The sequence below is a fragment of the Mus caroli genome, chromosome 10 (assembly GCF_900094665.2).
Source record: "Mus caroli chromosome 10, CAROLI_EIJ_v1.1, whole genome shotgun sequence".
Taxonomy (NCBI): domain Eukaryota; kingdom Metazoa; phylum Chordata; class Mammalia; order Rodentia; family Muridae; genus Mus; species Mus caroli.
Genome location: NC_034579.1, coordinates 9,088,416 through 9,101,624, shown reverse-complemented (window position 1 = coordinate 9,101,624; position 13,209 = coordinate 9,088,416). Strand labels below are relative to the sequence as shown.

The 13,209-nt window shown below is 43.6% G+C and overlaps 1 protein-coding gene across 5 annotated transcripts in view; it reads left to right on the top strand.

Moving 5' to 3' along the window:
- The window catches only part of Utrn (utrophin), a 493,578-nt gene that overhangs the window by 32,656 nt on the left and 447,713 nt on the right, over positions 1-13,209 (top strand). The window contains exon 1 of one of the 5 annotated variants that reach the window (XM_029482314.1): positions 11,212-11,503. The exons of the other annotated variants lie outside the window; for them this stretch is intronic. Within the exon in view, the coding sequence (XP_029338174.1) occupies positions 11,434-11,503 (70 nt within the window). The 5' untranslated portion in view covers positions 11,212-11,433. Of the gene's footprint in view, positions 1-11,211; positions 11,504-13,209 lie in introns of those variants that run through there. 5 annotated transcript variants of the gene reach the window in all.

Sequence of the window (13,209 nt, the reverse complement as noted above, 5' to 3'; positions counted from 1 at the left end):
TGTAGACCAGGCTGGCCTCGAACTCAGAAATCCGCCTGCCTCTGCCTCCCGAGTGCTGGGATTAAAGGCGTGCGCCACCACGCCCGGCCTGGTATAGACTCTTAATTGCTTGTCTTCTGTAGCTGTACAGATGGTTGTGAGCCATCATGTGGTTGCTGGGAATTGAACTCACAACCTCTGCTTGCTCTGGACCCACTAGCCTCGGCCCAAAAGATTTATTATTCTATATAAGTACACTGTTAGCTGTCTTTAGACACACCAGAAGAGGGCGTCAGATTTCATTACGGATGGTTGTGAGCCACTATGTGGTTGCTGGGAATTGAACTCAGGACCTTCAGAAGAGCAGTCAGTGCTCTTACCTGCTGAGTCATCTCTCCAGCCCTTAATTCCTTTTCAAAACTCTTGGAACTGGGACTATGGGTGATAGTAAGCTTGTGTTATGATTCTGTCCCTTTCCCTTGAAACAGAACAGAACAAAACAAAACAAAACCCCAAACCAGATAAGGGGTCTGAGGGTTAGTGGCTTACCCAGCCTCCCTTGGTAAAACAGTATGCTTGCTTTGTGAAATCAATTCTGTTTAAATCAATATTCCTTAGTCTGTCAGTGGTGGGACTTAAACCCAGAGTCTCCCACATATTAGGACAGTCCCTAACCTTGAGCCATCCTCCCTGCATTTTGCTTTGTTATCTAAAGTTGCTAATCTGCTTGTCAGAAACTTTAGAAAGTAAGCCTGCTTTGTAGAAAGGCAGCTTCGTACTTTGTAGAAGTGTAGCGGGAAAGGGCCTTCGATTGTCACTATCTGCTGTGATCTTGTTTCCGGAGGAAAAACAGAACAAGAACTTTCCTCTTTTTTGCCTTGTGGCTTCTCCTTGTGCCTACTCCTTGAGGCCTGACAGGGCAATCGGTCAGGGCACTGTGGTGGACTCCACAGCAGTGTGGGCAGCTATGGTGAGAATGTGGCCAAGTGGGTGACTTGTGTTTTGGGGCTGGGTGTGGGTAGAAGAGAGGGCTTGACTTGATTGAGATTGTGACACCTTCTGGGGCTGGCGAACTCTAACCTCACATTTCTGTTCTTACTAGGCAATGGGTGTTAATCTGCTCACCCGCTTGGCAGTGCTTTGTTTTAGAGAATATTAGGTCAGACTATTTGCCTCTCAGTAGACATTTGGACAAGGTAGCCTTGCAGGAGAGACAGTGCCATGGGCATTCTCATGTCCTTGTTTATGCCATTGTGCCAGTGGGAGGTCAGTCCTACCTGCCACCGGAGAAAGCCATCCAGCAGGGGCCAGCCTGCTGTGCATGAGTTCAGACAGTGCGGCACCAGCAGGAACCTGCCTGGAAAGAAAGCACTTGTGGATGGCACAACCCTGGGGATCGCCCACGGTCTTAGGAACAGCTGTTGTATTGCCACTTGACAGGTGAGAACACAGCGGCCCTGTGAGCTCATGATGGTTTCAGATTGGTCCTATTGCTGGCCTAATCAGATCTTAATGGAAGACGCAGCTAAGGTGATTCAAGATACATTTTCCCCAGGTAGTCCTTTCTTCAGTTTTTTTTTTTTTTTTAAGTCTGTGCAGGGGTGAGGGAGGGGTGGTGGGGAAAAGGGAAGGGCCTGGGGAGATGGCTCACTGCTTCCCATAAAAGCTGGAGTACCTGGGTTTGGTACCCACACCTACGTCAATGCTGAGCAAGATCTCTGTGATGGCTAATCGTAGTTGTTAACTGACATACCTGGGAAGGAAGAATATTGATTGAGGATAGCATCCATCACATTGGTCTGTGTGCATGTCTGTGTGAGTTGCTATCTATCTATCTATCTATCTATCTATCTATCTATCTACCTAATCTACCTATCTATTTCTCTTGAACTCCCCCCTTTCTTTAAAGATTGATTTATTTTTATTTTATGTGTATGAGTGTTTTCTCTGCGCGTATGTAAGGACTCCACATGCATGCAGTGTCCAGGAGAGGTCAGTGGATTACTAGTAACTGAAGTTACTGATGGTCATGATCTGCCATGGGAACCAACCCTGGGTCTTCTGCAGGAGCAACAAGTGCTCTTAACCAGTGTACCATCTTTCTAGTTCTTGGGGGCAGGACATCTTCTTGATTGCTAATTGGTGTATTGGGGCCCAGCCCACTGTGTACATTGGCATCCCTTGGTAGGTGAGTTTAGGCAGTACAGTAAAGCCAATTGATCAAGCCAGAGAAAGAGCCTGTAAGCAGTATTCCTTTATGGTTTCTGCTCAGGCTCCTGCTTAGCCTTCTCTGGGGGATGGACTGTGAGGTGGAGTAAACCCTTTCCTCTCCAAGTGACTTCTGGACGTGATGGTTATCATAGCATCAGGAACTAAAGCAAGATAACTTGTGTGCCTGTAACCCTAGCATTGGAGACTGGCAACAGGTGGACCCCACAGGTGGAGCGTGGGCGCGAAAATGGCAAGCCTTAAGGTTCAGTGGGACACTCTCCTTCAAAAGGGAAAGTAGGGAGGAATATAGAAGACTTCTGATGTCCTTCTTTGGGCTCTGCATACGTATGACATGGGCAAGTGTAGGCACATACATGTCTGCAAATTACATGCAGACAAACTGACACACACACAGACATACATGCAGTGGAAAGCGCATTGCACTGTGGGACTGTGGTTGTAGCTCAGTGAAATACAGCTCTGTCCAGCAGAGCTTTGGATTCTATCTCCCAGTATTAATTAAAAGGAAAAAAATGAACAAGAGGAAGAAGAGAAAGAAGAGGAGAAAGAGGGGGAGGAAGAAAAAAGAGGGGGAGGAAGAGAAAGGAGGAAAAAGAGAAAGAGGAGGAGGAGGAAGAGAAAGAAGAGGAAGAGGAAGGAGAAGAAAAGAAAGATTATTGGTTCCTCTTTAGATATACATGGTACTTGGTGGCTCTTACTGACTTCATGTAGTTGAATCACAGTGAACTCTGAGTTGGGCTATGTACCTGTGTTGAGAGAAAGTCTAGGCAATTGGAAGGGTAAGCACATTGCTCTGTGGGGTTCTTTCTTAGTGCTGCTTTCATTTACATTACTTTCCTTGAAAATTAAACACAATCTGTTAATCTTTTACTTTATGTAATATATGAGTCTAGGAGTCTTAGCCAATGTCCTATGGGAAGTGTCTGGAGATATATTAACTTTTAAAACTTCAGTCAGTTATTTACAGCATAAGAGCTAGAAACATGGGAACGGATTGCTTGCTTGCTAAATACCTAGACTGTGAGGAAAATTCATTTTAAATGGAGAAAATAATTTCCTGAAAAAGTCAAGGGATGTAGAGAGCTAGGTAGGAGATGAGCCTTCCCAGACTTTTGTCTCATTTACACTTGTCATTAATTCTGTGGGGAAGATACAGTTGTTTTTCTTTCTAGAAATTACTCAGATTTTGAGTTTGTCGCCACTCACATTCTAAATTCATCCAGAGATGATTTTGAAAATGAGAGAAAACCCAACAAAAATACAGAGAAAAGAAATAAGTATCTTGTCACTAAGTTAAGGTCAAAAGGCTATCAAAACACACCCACACATATCACATATAAAAGTTAGGTATGCATTTTACATACACACACACACACACACACACACACACACACACACACAGAGTGAATTTCCTGAGGTAGCTGTGTCCTAGGACTCACAATGTAGACCAGACTGGCTTTGCCCTTACTGAACTCTTGCCTGGTATATTTATGGATGATGTTCTGTCTGTCGCCTTGTTAAACTTCCGATGCAAATTTGTCTCAACCTGTCCTGTTGGGCAGAAAAATAAAGAAAATGATTACTTACAAGATTGACACTGCCCATCAATTTTCCAAACTGTGTTTGCCAAAGTGAACTGGTTTTGCTTTAAGCTCCTAACACAAAAGATCTCTTTCCCACCAGAACCTCATAGATGGGGCAGAGTAGGGCAGGGCAGGGAGCTACTTCTTCAACTCTAGTCAATCGAAGTAAATCTTTCTTACTACTCTATCTTGTTTTTGCAACTTAAGTGAATTTCACTCTTCTCAGGGTATGGCACGAGGTATCTTTCTCCCTTACACATGCTGTTGTTGACCTTGCTAGGGTATCTGCATGTGCATATTGCTTTTGGTCCAGGTGACTCTGGTTTATGGTCCCATCTCAGTTGTTGGAGTGCTGAGATCACAGATGTGTGCCCTGAATCTGGCTTGTTCAAACAGGATTTGGTGATCAGGCTTAGGCTGTTAGGCCTGTGTGGTTAGTGCTTTACTGCCTGAACCGTGCACCACCACTTCTGTCTGTTCTTCACATCATTTTTGACTTTCTGTAGGCTGTTGATGGGCAACAATGGGGCATCTTTAAGAGTTGGACTTAAATTTCAGGCCAGAGTGTTCTAAAGAGACAGCAACTGGGTATTAATGTCAATTGTATTATTAATTATAATAAGTTATTTTGTATATAAGTCAGAAGGTACCTGAGTTTCAGTCATCTACACTGTAGCGTTCTTATGAAATTTCATGCTCTTGCAGGTGAGGAGACACGAGGGCGAGGAAGAGAGGGCTTACTCTCTGGCCAGGACAGTTGCTGCTAAGTAGGATTAAAGAGGGAAATACTAATCAAGGAAATTAGTGCCTGCCAGTACTCTCCAGTCCTGCCAGTTTCAACGTGGTGTAAGCGGCTTGCAGGTGGTTGCTATTGAATTAGCACATGCATCATTGAGTGCTGGGACCATTTACCTGACCTGGCATTCTTGAGTCTATCAAGTATTTTTCCAACACCTTCTGTTTCATTGGTGCCTTACTTATTGGACTTTGTTGTGTATAGAAAAGTGCCTTTGACACTAATGGAAATGGGCTGGGGAAGATGCTGACTGAGTCTAGTAGGTTGGCTCTGGCAAAGGCCCGAGGGCGCAGCTGCCTGGAAGCAGCTGATCATTTTCATTGCTTTTGGCTCATCATATTAAACATGCTTGTACACGCTTCAGTGTTTGTTTAATTTTTACCATAGTTATGGTTCAGCTCCACAAGGCCCTCAAAGGGCTATATGCCAAAAGGCCCATTGTCAGCCTGTGGCACTGTTAGATAATGGAGATTTTGGGGGTGAACCCCAGAGGAAGGAAGCTGTTATGTTAGGTCAGGGAGATAGGGGAATTGTCTTTGAAGGTGATGCTGGGATTCCTTCCTCTCTGATTTTTGCTTCCTGGGTACCGTGAGCAGCGTTGGTATTCCCTGTGTGCCCTACCTCACCATCCATAGGCCCCAAAGGATGCGAACTAGTAGGCTAAGAACAGAAACCTAAAACAAGGGGCCCAGATAGATCTTCCTTCCCTTAAATTATTGTTGCGATTTTGTTATAGCCAGAGAAAGCAACTTGGGGAAGTTTCCACCCTGTGACAGCCACAGGATCACAGGGTTTGTGGTGGAATGCTAGTGTTCAGCTTCAAAGTTCTTTCTGGCCCAAAAGTTGGCCTTGAAGAAATAATTTTTCCCTTTAAAGTGTCTAAGAAACCATTCATGTCTAAGATAGGAAATAACCACTGCTTGCAAAAATCATAAACATGCTGTTTTCTGGGCTAGGGGTGTCACAGACAGCCAAGCACTGGGGTTATAGAACTGGCTTTGGTTGCTTTTCTATTACTACTATTATTATTATTGTTATTTTCAGAACAGTTACAGATTATTTAGTAAGTATATAGTAAGGACGTATTTAGTAAGTATTTGAGTTTCTTGGCTTACATTTCCAGGGATCAATTGTATTAACATTTTGATAAAACTTTAAAGCAATTTAGGATTTTATGCACATAAAGTGACTGTACTGAGGTACTAAAATAACAGCAGTAATTTGGCCGTATTGAAGAACAATGACTAAAGTCAAGCTTCACATTCGAAAATAGAGGAAAGACCATTTCATATTGTAACTAGAATTTCTCTCTCTGTGGAATCATTTTGTAAATATTGCAATCAAATTTCCAATTGGCTGTCACCATGTAGAAAACAACAGTTAACAGTGATGTTATTCATAGTATTGTCTAGTGTGGTGTAATCTCATCTCTTAGGATGCTGAGGCAGGAGGATTACCAGTAAGAGTGAGGCCAGTCTGGGGTACAGAGTGAAGCCATGTGCCAAACAAACAAACAAACAAACAAACAAAAACAAAACAACTATAAATAAACAACAACAACAACAAAAACCCCAAACAAACAGACAAGAAAGAAAAGGCAAAAGGTCCATCCTTTGACCTCTGGGGTCACGGGAACCATTCCTTTCTTGGCTACTGTCATCAAATACAACTCAAGTCCAGGCGTGTGGAGATGAGACTATTTTAGGTTATTCCAAAGTGTAAACCGAAGAAAGCAAAACTTAGAGTCATTTATTTATCATTCATTTTGTTTTTCTTGTATACGCATGTGTGTGAGTGAGCGTGTGTGTACATGTGCACACATGCAATATGTACTCTTGCCTGTGAAGGCCTGAGATTGACATTGGATGTTCTTCCTAAATTGTTTTCCACCTTATTTTATGTGTGTGTGTGTGTGTGTGTATGCATATACTTGCCTATATGTCCAACACACCAATGCAGTACCATAGAGTCCAGAAGAGGACTTCCATCCTCCATAGAAATGGAGTTATGAAGGCTGTGACTGGGACAGACTTGCTGCTAGCTTGGGTTTTAGTCCTATTTGGCTAAAACCAAACTATGGTTTGGAGAGATGGCCCCTTGGGTAAAAGTGCTTGCCTTGCAAACATCAGCATCGGAGTTCAAATCCCCGGTTCAAAAGCTAGGCATGGATGCTCTTTTCCTACCAACGAGAAATGGAGATGGGCAGATCCTGAGAGCTCACTGGCATGCTAGCTTAGCCAAACATTTAGAAAGTCTATCTCAAGAGAAAACGGTGAAGAGAGTAATAGAGAGAAATACTGATGTCCTGCTCTGGCCTCTGCATACTGTATGTGGGCACTTGTACCCATAACACATTCATGTGTGTGCATTGTGCATATCACACACTACACACATTTAAAAACACTCTTTATGTGTTTATGTTAGAATTGAGAAATACAAAATTAGAGATTTACTTTAGAAATAATTTATTGCGAAACTATATTGGGAGTATAAGAAATACAACATGATTTCACTTTTTTGGCAGTCACATACAGCTCTGTGAGTATAGTGTGTTTTACTAATAGCAGTATATGACTGCGATTGCCCTAACATTTTTATATTCCTTCTGTGAGGCCCGATAGACTCCATGGCTTTAGAAATCATGCTCCTGGTCACATTATACATGTGAGTTTTTTGAGGCAAGTTTCTCTTCTCATATGGTCCTTACTTATTGCTTTTTGTATTGCTAGTGATGGTAGAATGTTTTCCCAGTAGATATTTCACTTGTGGTATTCAGTTTCCTAGTAATGCTACATAACTGTAGGGCCTGAGAGTTTTGAAATAGTCTGTTTCCAGTATCTTCTGTTGTACACACCATGTTGACAATTTCTCTCCTAGGTCAGATACAACTGTGGGTGAATGTGTTGGCTCAGCCCCACATAACATGTAGAGATTAAGTTGATTGAAGGGACCGCTAGTCTCTCTCCTCTGCTATGTCGTATCATCACAGAACACTGTGACATTGTAGAGATATAAGATGCTCAGATAGATGTACCAGTCTCTTCACTTTGTCACTGAGGTATGTCTGTTCAGGAGGAACGTATGATTTTCCTAAGATTAAATTGTTCTATTTAGATAGTTAAAACCCCAGACTCTCCATTCTTTCTGGGTCTCTGGTCACCTGGACCTCAAAAACTCTTGCTTTAATTCCCTCACATTTCACCTGCTGTAGACATTGGTCTGGTGGTTTTGTACTAGAAAATGGGAGCCTTCATCAGTTTAACACATCCTCAGATGAGCATACTGGGGTGTTTGCATTTTTCAGAGGACTTTAGGTTCTGTCTGTAGTGTAAGGCTTGAGGTGGAATTATAAATATTAGGAAGGAGTGAGACACCTGTAGCAGACTGACTTCACTACCCTAGGAGTTTAAGTATCAGAGATACAAGGATACTGGGTGAGGAATGCCGCAGACCCTCTGGGCCCCTGTGTCTGCGTAAAACGAGTCTCTCGAGCAGATGGACAAAGAGTCAGATTAAGTGACAAACAGATACACACACAGGAGAGGTGTTGAATCTGAATGTAATTTTCTGGTTGAGCCTCAGACTTTTTAATACTATAGAGTAATAGAATAAGGCACATTGAAGTTTTCCAGGTGCAAGAGGAGTGACTTCAAAAGGAACCAGATAAATGTTTACTGTAGAGATTATCACCCTGCTTCGGATCAGCCCTGTGCCAGGCAAGAGTTTCACACTTTATTGTTAATAGCATGAGGGGGTTTTTAACTCATGACAAGCATCAAGAATAATGTAGTGTCACTGACCCCGAAATTCTCTAGGCCTTGTTAAATTATATCTAGTCTGGAGAATCCTCATTATCAGGATAGTATATTAACTCACTCTTGGTATGGAATGTAGTCTGTAATAGAATTTTTATCTCAGTGAGAATTCCAGTCTCTTACTGCACCCAACTGAGTTAATGGCTCTGATTTATTGTAGTGCTTAATTAGTTACTGAATAGGTTAAGCTCCTTGCTGCTATCTGGGATCTTGGAACACTGGGAGAGGCTTTAGCTAATTCAGAATACAATCTATAAAGGCATTTACAATAAGGTAATACTAAATAGAGAGCACATGGATCCATACACTAGACTAACGCGGGAGTGGAAGATTAATTTTATGGGTTAGGGGAAACACCAAACTCCAGGAGGGAATTTCTGTGGACCTCTTTCCTCATGAGAAAGCTTCCAGACTTTCATCTGTCAAGCTGACTCCACCAGAGCAGTAGCAGAGGAAAAAGAGGGGGAAGGGATGCAGGGGTTGTTTCCTTCCTGTTATTTCCCCTTTAGCCCGAGCGATGGGGAGAGTTATTGAACAGAACGGGAGGTGCTGAGTAGAACTGGCTAGAACCTGTGTTAACTCTGTGTTACAGAAGTGTTGCAGTGAGCATTCATTTAGAACAGCCTAGATTATGCATCCAGGGTTTATTGGTCGCCAAGGAAACATGGCAGAATTTGATTTTGGGGTGTTTTGGGAACCTTTCCCGTGTGAGTCCACACGCTGGAAGGTGTCCCATGGTTCTCAAACTCCACCTAGGACTCTGTATTCATATTGAAACTCTTTCTTGTCTCTAGACATTGTCCATCAGCTCACTAAAGCAGCCCCTGGTCAGGTGCTGCTGACACCTCTGCTGGTCCTGGTTGACTTGTACAGATGCGCACGGAGTGGCTACAGCTAATAAGGAAAGGCAGATCTCCATTCACGTAGCTGAGGCAGAGAATGCCTGGGGGAGCGAGGGGAACAGATGATGTGTATGTGTGCCTGGTAACCCACTCCAAACCCATGGTCTTCAAGGCTCAGTAGTGAATCGTTCTTAGGAAAATCTTTTTCCTTTTCAGAGTGAGTGAAAATATGGTAAGCCTACTGGAAACAAAATGCAAATGTTTCTTGGTGCATCCTGTGTGTGTTTTCTTGGTGCTGGTTAGGGTATTTAGGTTTTTCTTTGTCTTTCCTCTAATCCCTTTCTTTCCCTTTGGACCATTTTAGCAGTTGGGTGTAGCCAGATAAATGAGTTTAAATGCACAAGATAAAATCCATATGCTGTAAAAGAAGCCAATTATATTGACACATATTTACCAAAATACTTAAAAAAGGTGGAGCTAAATGATATTTGTGCCTGGCTAGCACCTTGAACAGCACACTCTAATGGCTCTTATCGTGATGGTTTCCTAAACCAAATGGTATTTTTCAAAGTACTTGATCTAGCTGTAAGGTAATGTGAAAATGTGGAGTTGTTTTTTAAACGTGTGTGTGTGTGTGTGTGTGTGTATCTGTGTGTGTATCTCTCTGTGTGTGTATGTGTGTGTATCTCTCTCTCTGTGTATGTGTATGTGTGTGTATGTGTGTGTGTGTGTGTGTGTGAGAGGATGACTTGCAGGAGTTGGTTTTCTCCTTCCATTATGTGGGCTTCAGGAATCTAACTGAGGTTTTATTAGCTCTGATGGTAAGCATCTTACCTACTGAACTACCTACCTCTCAGCTCTCTGTGTGGTTTCTGTTGGTGATCCCTGAAAAGACAGTAGTGTGTTTTATGACCTCACATCCCAGTGGAAGGGGATACAGATTCCTGTTAGAAGTTAGTGGGAATACCACTTTCTTCTTCCTGTCTGAATTCATGGGCTTCCTGCCAGGTCCTAACCCAGGATAAAGATGATAATATCAAGTGCATGCTGGTTTGCTCAGAGCCTGGCAATAGCAGCCTTGTGTTTCAGAAAACCTTTAATAGCAGAGGTGACTGTTTGACATGGAATTGACTGTTCTGTGACTGTCCCCTACTGCACAATCTGTAGCAGGCATGAGCAACAGACTTCCACCACCATGGTGTCTGGACTCTTGAATGTGCCCAGTAGTCGGAAAAAAAACAATCAAACCAAAAAACCCTGATATCACAATATACAGATAGTTGCTTAGCTGCCCAGTTGATACATATTCTGCAGTGTTCTGAGGGGGAATCATGAGGCGGCTGAGATAGGCTGTGGAAGTTAAGGAAGAGCTCCTTAAAAGAATCATCAGGTCCAGTACTTCATGCTTGCCAGCAATTGTGGGCAAAGTATGCTCAGGACTGTGTGCTGAGGTTGGCCAGGCTGCACTTGGCATTTTATTCAAGAATATTTGTCATCCTGATGGGACAGGAGTCCTTTACCTTTCAGTCAGAGAGCAGGTCTTATTTAGTACTTTCGCGGATAGATCCCTAAAAGCTTTAGGGATTCATATGGATTACTAGGGGCTAAACATTTAATTGCAAAACCGAGAGAGACTAGATTGCAAAATTTGTAAGAAACTCTCTTGCAAGAGTTAGAAACTGGGAGAAAAGTATTTGCTGGTCTGAAGTTCCTTAATGTCTTTGCTCAGTCAGTCTTGCCTTTGGCTTGAATGTACAGGGAAGCCTAAGGTGGCAGGAGAGGCGAGGTACGGGTGTGTGTGTGTGTGTGTGTGTGTGTGTGTGTGTGCTTGCCTTTCTGTTTGCTGAACCATTAGCCCTGTGGTGTTTGTAGAAATTTGTGCTTTGCTGGCCTAGGCAGATAAGGGCTGTCACAAGTCTGGGTTTTTAAGGCGACAGGCTCAATGCCTGGCAGAGGCTCTGAGGTACACACCAGGATTGGGCTCTGCTCAGAGGCAAGAATGTAACCAATCTGGTCTGGGCAGTTGGGGAGGGACTCATCTCTCCTCACTCCCATATACTTTGGCCCTGTTTTTCAATTTGACTGCATCAAAGCCAGGTCTCCCTTCAGCCGAGGGGGACGTGCATCTTCGTGACTCCACAGAGCATGTACTGCTGGCTTGGGAACTGAAACCACATTTGGAGGGCATGCTGTGCCAGGGAGAAATGGAAGAGACATCTGTGGCCACAGATGGAGCCAGCAGAGAGTCACAGGCAGGTAAAGGCGGCTCGCCTGGAATGGTGTGGTTACTTGGATATTTTTGTTCATAGGAAGTAAACGGAGGTCAGACAAAAATTGGTATGACAGACTCTAAATGATTTGGTTTTTGGATGGCCGGACAGTATTTCAAACAAAGTTCCTGTAGTTTTATTTGGAAATGTGTCAGTTTTAAAGGAAGGATTTGACGTTGTCACTTATTAAAAGACATCTTGGAACCACGATTCACTCTGTTGACCCGACTTCTTGTCCTTCTGGTCTGCCACTTACTGCCTATCTGATGAATGTGTGGAGGGATTAGGCTCAGCTAATCTAGATGGAAGGTTTGCTCAGAAGTGTCTGTTCTATGAGAGTCATGTTTGGGTAAGAACCTTGCTAGCTCCTCCCAACCCCCAAATCTTCAGTGGGTAAAGGGGATTAACGGTGGCACCAAGTCTCCCACAAGGGTGTCTTGAATAAACACCCACCCCTGTATCCACTTAGCTTGTCTATTTCTTCCTGGTTTGTTTTCTTAGTGACTTGCCATTTGTTTAATCTCTGCTGGTGCTGAATTTTGTGATGGGCTTCTTGAAGACATAAACACTGAGAGATCCCTGCTTACAAGCTTGGAACTGCAGCCCTGTGTGGCTGTGCAGTGTGGTAAGAGACAAATTCTGAGGTTTATACTAGGTTGGGGGCAGCAGTCACATGGGACACAGATTGGGACTCTCCTGCCTCGGGGAAGATCAGGAAAAGAATGTTTCCCAAAGAGTGGATTTTTGAGGTGTCAGAGGAAAGTCTAGAAGAACACCAGGTCTACGGGAACATATGGGTGAGGACTCATCTTCGGTGAAGTGTGTGTGCCCGTGAATCACGTGGTGAGGTGATGGTTTCCAGTCTGCAATGTGCCTGTTCTCTCTGCCTACTGCTCCATCCAGCTACATGGGTGGGCTTTTGGCTCCATGGTTAGTGGGCTCTGTGGTCTCCCTCTCCTGCCTGTTAAGCTGGTCCTTAGCCCTTAGCTCACTCCCTCTCTACCTCTGTCCTGACTCCCTTCCAGAGTGGACTCTGCTCTGTAATCCTCTGCCTCATGCCTGTTGGTTTGCTTCAGGGCACCTGCCACAGTTGCTACTTGTGTTGTTTAATGCAGGCTTCTTGGCCTTCCAGGTCTTGTTCTCTGCGCTTTGGAGAGTGTCTGTCCTTAGGATGACAGATCCTGGGGATGAAGGAGTGGAGAGATGTCACTCAAGAAGCAAAAGCACTCGTTTTTGTTTGTTTGTTTGTCTTGTTGTTGTTTTTTCGAGACAGAGTTTGTCTGTATAGCCCTGGCTGTCCTGGAACTAACTTTGTAGACCATGCTGGCCTCTTACTCAGAGATCGGCCTGCCTCTGCCTCCCAAGTGCTGGGATTAAAGATGTGCGCCACCACTGCCCGGCCGGGCAAAAAGCACTCTTTATTCGTTGAAATTTGAGGCCGTTCTGATGTAGGCACCAAGGATTTTCACTACGATCTTATTCAGGACCTTTGGGTGTGACCTCAGTGGGGTTATTCTGGAACTATTTGAAAAAATTAAGTATTAAAAAAATCCAAAAATGTAAGGAACAGAGAAACACTCTTTGGAATACTTGTTATAAACAGAAGGTGTCTTAGTCAGGGTTTCTATTCCTGCACAAACATCATGACCAAGAAGCAAGTTGGGGAGGAAAGGGTTTATTCGGCTTACACTT